The sequence below is a fragment of the Octopus bimaculoides genome, chromosome 29 (genome assembly GCF_046866305.1).
Source record: "Octopus bimaculoides isolate indiv1 chromosome 29, ASM4686630v1, whole genome shotgun sequence".
Taxonomy (NCBI): Eukaryota; Metazoa; Mollusca; class Cephalopoda; order Octopoda; family Octopodidae; genus Octopus; species Octopus bimaculoides.
The window spans coordinates 16,619,125-16,626,624 of record NC_142956.1 but is presented as its reverse complement, the minus strand read 5'-3'; the positions used below and the strand labels follow the sequence as shown (position 1 = coordinate 16,626,624).

Genomic DNA, 7,500 nt, shown 5'->3' with positions numbered 1-7,500 from the left:
AGGAACAGAGAGAGAGAGAGATTTTATTAGTTTTAAGTTACTGATATTTGTTGTGGTGGTGGTGGTGGTGTGGTGGTTTTAGTGATGATGTTAGTTTGGTGCTGACATTGTTGTGCTGTTCATGTTGGTGTTGTGTGGTGGTCATGTTTTGTTTGTGGTGTTCATGTTGCTGTTGTGGTAGCGACACTTCTCAGATAGTGCTGTTGTAGTATGGTCGTCGTTGTTGTTGTTGCAATAGTGGTATTAATTATTGCTGTTGTGGTCAGGGACAGCTGTTATGGCAGTAGTGTTGTGGTAGATGGAGTGTTGTGCTGGTAGTGTCATTGGTGTGGTGATGGTGGTAGTTGAGATGGTTGAGGCGATGGTGGTGGCAGTGGTGGTTGTGTTGGTGAAGGTGGTGGTGATGGTGTTGGTGGTGGTAGTAGTAGTGTGGTGGTTGTGGTGGTGATAGTGGTGGCAGTCATAGTGGTTTTGGTGGTGGTGGCAATTGTAGTGGTGGTGGCAATGATGGTGGTGTGGTATTGGGTATGTAGGTGGTGGAGGTGGTGTTGCAGTGGTTGTATGGGTTTGATATGTTGCTGTTGTTCTTGTGGTGGTAGTAGTGGTTGAGGTGGTGGTGTTACTGCTATTGTAGTAGTGCTGACAGTATTTACGTTGATATAGTTCCTGTTGTTGTCCACATACATACACACATACAAACACACACACACACACATACACAGATATACACACAAAAGCACACATACACACAAAGAAACACACACAGACACACACACAGACACACACATAGATACACACACATCCACACACACACAGAAACACAGACACGCACACAGACACACACACACACACTTTCTCACATACATACACACAGACACACACAAATACATACACACACAGAAGCATACAAACACACACACACACACAGAGAAACATACACAGACACACACAAACACACACACAGATATACACACACACAGACACACTTACACTCTCACACACACATACAGACACACACACACAGAAGCACACAAACACACGCACACACACACACACTAGCTGTCTTACCTCAATGATATATTCACGGCCGTCTTTACCCTGCAGGGCTTCCACAGCTACAATATCCAGACCTCCAAACATTTGGCTGCACTCATCAACCCACAGCTTATATCTGTAATACAATGGGGGATAGACAAAGGATCAGTGGCAATCTTACTGAATGAAAACTCCTCTATAGCCCCTGGCTTAGCAGTTTACATCTGTAAAAGAAAAAGGGTGGGGTTTGACAGGGGTTTATGTATCTATGGATGAGGACTTAGCTGTAACTGATGAAAGGGGACAGGCACTGTGACATGGGGTCTGGGAGGTCTGACATAACTGGATCTCTCTGACCCCTTGGCATACTGTTTGTCCCCTTTGTATCGGAGTAAGTGATAGAAAGGGGACTAGTAGTATGCCATGGGGTCAAAGAGGTTTGAAATAACAGAACCCTATTGGACCCTATTGCTACTGTGATAGGAAGGGGACAAGCAGTATGCCATGGGGTCAGATAGGTTTGAAATAACAGAACCCTATTGGACCCTATTGCTACTGTGATAGGAAGGGGACAAGCAGTATGCCATGGGGTCAGAGAGGTTTGAAATAACAGGACCCTATTGGACCCTATTGCTACTGAGATAGGAAGGGGACAAGTAGTATGCCATGGGGTCAGAGAGGTCTGAGATCACAGGATCCTATTGTTACTGTGATAGAAAGGGGAGATGTGGTAATACATTGAGTCAGGGAACTCTCCTCAAGAAAACCCTAAAGTATGCCTGATAAAAAGGCAGGCACAAAACATGGCATAGAACCAGGACCACTCCTACCTACTCAACAAGACTACTGAATAACTGAAAGGGAACAGACAGTATGATGTGGTATCAGAGAAGTGGGTGGGGTCAAAAAGAGGTGGGTGTGGAAAAAGGAGGCGGGGTTAAAGATGAAAGGTGGGGTGGAGCAAAAGAGAAGGGGAGGGACAAGAAGAAATGGAGTGAGACAAAAAGAGGTAGAGTGGGGGTAAAAGAGAAGTGAAGTGAGGCAATGGAGGGAAGGTAGGTGGGGAAAAGAGAGGCAGGGTGGGAGATGAAAAGTATGGGTGTGGCAAAACAAGGAGGAGCTAAAGAAGAGGTGGGGGGAAAAGCAAGAAGATGTAGCTGGGGGCAGAGTCTTCCACTAATATTGTCTTTTGAGGGTGGATGAGGGAGGATCAGGTATTTGTCAGTTTGGTAACCTGTACCCAAACAAATAGTGTGTGTGTGGTCAGCTACTAACCAGGGGCTGCAGGAAGTGACCTACTCACCTGTCATTCATAGCTATCTGTTCCAGCATTGCTGACCCGGTATTGGCTTTCCAGTTTCCAGATATGGATTTGCGACTGTAAAATAAAAAAAAATTAAAAGAATGAGGGTGTGTGTGTGTGTGTTTGTCATCCCACCACTGTTATGCAAAGACACACACACACACACATACACATATATACAATGGACTTCTTCCAGTTTCCATTCTATGAAATCTACTCACAAGGCTTTGGTCAGCCCAGAACTATAGTAGAGGACACTTGCCCAAGGTGCCACGCAGTGGAACTGAACCCAGAACCATGTGGTCGAGAAGCAAGTTTCTAACCCCACAGCCACACCTACTCCATGCAGGTAACTGCTGATTGTCTTAGATTATCTCCCCCTTTTCCATCAGAATCAGCTGCAATTACCGCTAGGTTCTTGTTTCCTTTCTCTTGAAGCAAAGGAAACTGCAGTTGATCAAGAATTTATCTTGAATTGGTATTTTGTACACCTTGTGTTGTCTCTCTCTCTCTCTCGTCCTCTCTTTCTCACTTCTTTCTCTCTGTTTCTCTACTCTATCTCTCTTTTGCTATCTCTCTCTCTCTCTCTCTCTCTCTCTCTCTCTTTCATTCCATCTCTCCCTCTCTCTTTACTCTCTCTCCAGCCTCCTCTCTTTTCTCTTTCTTTATCTCTTCCTCCCCCTCTCTACTCTGTCTCCTTCTCCCCCTCTCTCTATCTTCTCTATCTTATCCCCTCTCTTTCTATCTCTCTCTACTCCCTCTTCATCTCATCCTCTCTACCTCTCTCTCACCTCATCTCTCTCCACTCTTTCTCTTCCTCACCCATCTCTCCTGCCCCCTCTCCCCCTTCTCCACTCTCTCTATTCTTTCTCTTCCTCTCTCCCTCTACTCCTTTCTCTCACTCCATCTCTCTACACTTTCTCTCCCTCTCTTCTTCTCCCCATCTCTCTCACCCCATCTCTCCTGCTCTCTCCACCCCGACCCCAGTCTACTCCCTTTCCCACCATCCCTCTCTTTCTCCTTCTCAGTCTACTTACATGAATGCCTTGTAATTGTTGCCTATCTTCTGCACACGGATGTCGTACTTGCAGTCAATGAATGGCTCTGTGGTGGCATATGTCTTGGTCACAGCCACAACACTGGAGATGTCTTGGAAGGCATGATGGTGGTCGATCTTCACCTGCAAATATATAGACACACACACACACATATATATGTATTCCTTTCTACTATAGGCACAAGGTATGAAATTTGGAGGGGTGGGGTAAGTCAATTACATTGAACCCAGAGTGTAACTGGTACTCATTTTATCAACTCCCTGGAAGTACATGCAGAGACAAATATAAATGCCCTCTAGGTAGAAATGTGGTAAATACTCTGTTGTTTATGATGTATAGGTTTCAGTGAACTTTGGCAATGGTCAAACTAAAACCAAACGTTATACTGGACCAGTGCATATATATATATATATATATATATATATATATATATATATAAGAAATAAGATTCAGTTGAATTAGGTTCATAAGTTGAGACACCAAATCAATCCAGTATTGTCTGCACAGCTCAAAGTTAGGTGAATAAAAAGCAAATAAGTAACAAGGATGTCAAGGTATTAGTGCATTACGGGAGTTTCAGGCGGCCCCATTTAATTGACCAATGAAAACATTACATCAATTTGAAATAACCCCCTTTCCTTGGATGCCTAAAACCATATAGCTTTTCAACATACAGGATAGGATACTCCATTATAATTTTTTAGCAATTGCTTTTTATATATATATATATATATATATATATATATATATATATATATATATATATATATTTATATATTATATACTGTGAAACTTAATTTAGTTTTAATTTTTGATAAATTGAATTTAATTGAGTTTTTACCTGTAAATTTGGATTTTTATCCCTAATATTATTATTATATATATATATATATATATATATATGCAGTTCTTACACATGCACACACACACACACAAAATGAACATACACACACTTCTTACTGAGACCCATTGCACTGCTCTCATGGACTGATGTTCATATAAGTCATTTGTCTTGGTTTCTCCAACTGGACATCGTTTCCTTCACCAGCCACTTTACAGAATGTACTGGCTGCAATTTCATGTGGCACCAGCACAGGAGAGGTTGTCAAGTTCCCAGTGAGACAGAACTAGAAAGATCTCTCAACCCTGCATTTATATATAAGATAATAAATGTATATATATATATGTATATAAATGTGTATACTGACCTTTCCCATACCAGAATGAGCATGTCCAATCTTCACCACAACTGGAAATTTTGGAGTGACCAGCTGAGGGAGAAAAAACATTGGTGTAGTGTTAGTGTCTTTTGATCAATAAAACTGGTCATTTAGAGAAGGTAGAATCATGGAGAAATAACAATGATGATGATGATGATGATGATGATGATAACTGGAACTGACATGACAGTAGAGCATGCCCCAAAAAACTGCTCTATTGGGGACAGCTAGGCTTTTGAGATTGGTGCTTTGGTGTTGAGTATCCTCCATGATACTGAACATCCAAATACTAAGTCTTATAATTTGCGGTAAGAGACTATGTGAGACCTATGGCAACAGGTTGTTCTCTGTTCTCAAGGAATCAACCAGAGCACACCAACATCAGTTGTCAACCGATGGAGACAAACACAGACACACAAATCCATACATACACACACACTTACATATACATATATATATATATATATATATAAATATGTGGAGAATGGAGTTTATATTTATAAACTGCAGTTTAAACAATAAATTACCTGCCTCTGGATACCTTCTAACGAAGACGATACCCACACAAGTAATCTCCAGGAGTGCCTTCGGATTTAACTATCCCCTGGTTGCTTAGATACTTCAGACTACCCCTGAAATATTGAAGCAATCTTATCATTTACCTATATATATATATATATATATATATATATATATATATATATATATATATTACACCACCTGTCCTCGTCTGTTGTTATTATTTGTATATTCTCCCATATATATATATATATACACATGTGCACACATATATATGATGGGCTTCTTTTAGCTCCTATCTACCAAATCCACTCACAAGGTTTTGGTCAGCCCGAGGCTATAGTAGAAGATACTTGCCCAAGGTGCCACGCAGTGGGACTGAGCCTGGAATCATGTGATTGTGAAGCAAGCTACTTACCACACAGCCACTCCTGTGCCTATATATATATATATATATATATATATATATATATATATATATATATATATATATATATATATTCATGTCTGCTTTTGTATATAGTTATACATGAATAAAAACAATCAATAAACTGAAAGACCATTCAATTCTAAACCAGGTGTTCAGTGATTTGTTAGTCACTGTTTTTCTATATTAGTACAAGTGAAATTTATCTTAGCATGCAGTTGGAGTCTTGCTACTGATGATGTGCCATGACACAGAAATCCTCATTCAGCAATTTCACTGATGCTGCTGCTCCTGGACATTTTTGTCTACTTCTGATATACATCTGTGCTTTACAACAGTATACATCTATATAAGAAGCTTTCTCAAGACGAATACCACAGTGTTGTGGCTTTCTATGGTATAGCCACCAGGCACATGCCACCAGTAATTACACAGGGTAGGCAGTTGGTGACCTTTATTTAGTAAATGATGATGGATTTTTCCCTTATGAGGTTTTTTCATGCTAACTACTTGATAAATTCTTATAAAGACTTTATCCTATACTTGAATTATATATATATATATATATATATATAGAGAGAGAGAGAGAGAGAGAGAGAGAGAGAGAGATTTAATCAAAAGATTAAATGTGGTACTTAAAATGTTTGAGGCACCAGAATTTGGTAGGGTTCACTAGACTGTTGAACAGCAGCATAGTCAAGATAATGTTTTCTTCTCTTACTCTTGTTTTTTGCACACATCTACAAAATCACTTTCTAAAATGAAATTCCATTATGCAGCTGAGGAGTACATTTTCATTGTACATTCTATGTAGTGTTCTCACTACATGAATAAATGGAGCTTGTACGAAACGTATGTACTGCTATAACCTATTGAATTTTTGTTGCTTTTCTTCAAATATATATATATATATATATATACTCTTACTCTTTTACTCTTTTACTTGTTTCAGTCATTTGACTGTGGCCATGCTGGAGCACCGCCTTTAGTTGAGCAAATCAACCCCAGGACTTATTCTTTGGATGCCTAGTACTTATTCTATCGGTACTTATTCTATATATATATATATATATATATATATATATATATATATATATATATATATACATACATTTATATGACAGGCTTCTTTCAGTTTTCGTATACCAAATCCACTCACATGGCTTCGGTCGGCCTGAGGCTATAGTAGAAGACACTTGCCCAAGGTGCCATGCAGTGGGACTGAACCCAGAACCATGTGGTTGGTAAGCAAGCCACTTACCACACAGCCACAAATAGATTTTAATTAGATTATTTCAGTAATCCACAATAACAAAGAAGTCAAAGTCAAGAAGACAAACTAGATAAGTGTAATTGGTATGTATTGCCTTTTGACAAAATGGCCAGATATTTCAGTTTCCATTTGATCAAAGAAGGCTCTTTCCTGAACAGATGAAAGTTACTTATGTGAATAAATACATGTATGTCAACGACAATGAAGAATGGAACGTATGAAGTGTAAGAACAAATAGAGTAGTTGCTGAAAATTGAATCAGGAATACAAAATCACCAAGCAGTTGAAAATTGAATTAAGGAAAATGCGAAAATGCCTGCATGCAATTTCAAAAACTTGTAAAATTGTGAGTTGAAATATAGCACAGTTTAACATGTATGAACATGCGAGTAAGTGTATATTTAGGTATGTCTATGTGTGTGTGTGTGTGTGTATATAGATATATATACATATATATACATACATATACATATACATATATTACATATATGTATATATAATATATATATATGTGTGTATATATTATATATACATGTATACATATATAATATATATATATGTTATACACATACATACATATATACAAGGAGGAGTTGAAAAGTTCCTGGCTTTGGGTAATAGAAAATACTGGAGGATCAATTAATTATGATTTTATTCAACATATT

At 38.8% G+C, this 7,500-nt stretch overlaps 1 protein-coding gene and 1 long non-coding RNA gene across 18 annotated transcripts in view; one reads left to right on the top strand and one right to left on the bottom strand.

Annotated features, from left to right (window-relative positions):
• The window catches only part of LOC149130377 (uncharacterized), a 156,508-nt gene that overhangs the window by 23,705 nt on the left and 125,303 nt on the right, over nucleotides 1-7,500 (top strand). The gene's annotated exons all lie outside the window — the stretch shown is intronic.
• The window catches only part of LOC106879677 (synapsin), a 104,638-nt gene that overhangs the window by 6,308 nt on the left and 90,830 nt on the right, over nucleotides 1-7,500 (bottom strand). For all 17 annotated transcript variants that reach the window (XM_089344883.1, XM_089344880.1, XM_089344886.1 and 14 more), the window contains 4 exons: nucleotides 4,605-4,667; nucleotides 3,376-3,518; nucleotides 2,339-2,413; nucleotides 1,069-1,171 (listed from right to left, as the gene is read on the bottom strand). In XM_089344883.1, the coding sequence (XP_089201009.1) occupies nucleotides 1,069-1,171; nucleotides 2,339-2,413; nucleotides 3,376-3,518; nucleotides 4,605-4,667 (384 nt within the window). The remainder of the gene's footprint in view (nucleotides 1-1,068; nucleotides 1,172-2,338; nucleotides 2,414-3,375; nucleotides 3,519-4,604; nucleotides 4,668-7,500) is intronic.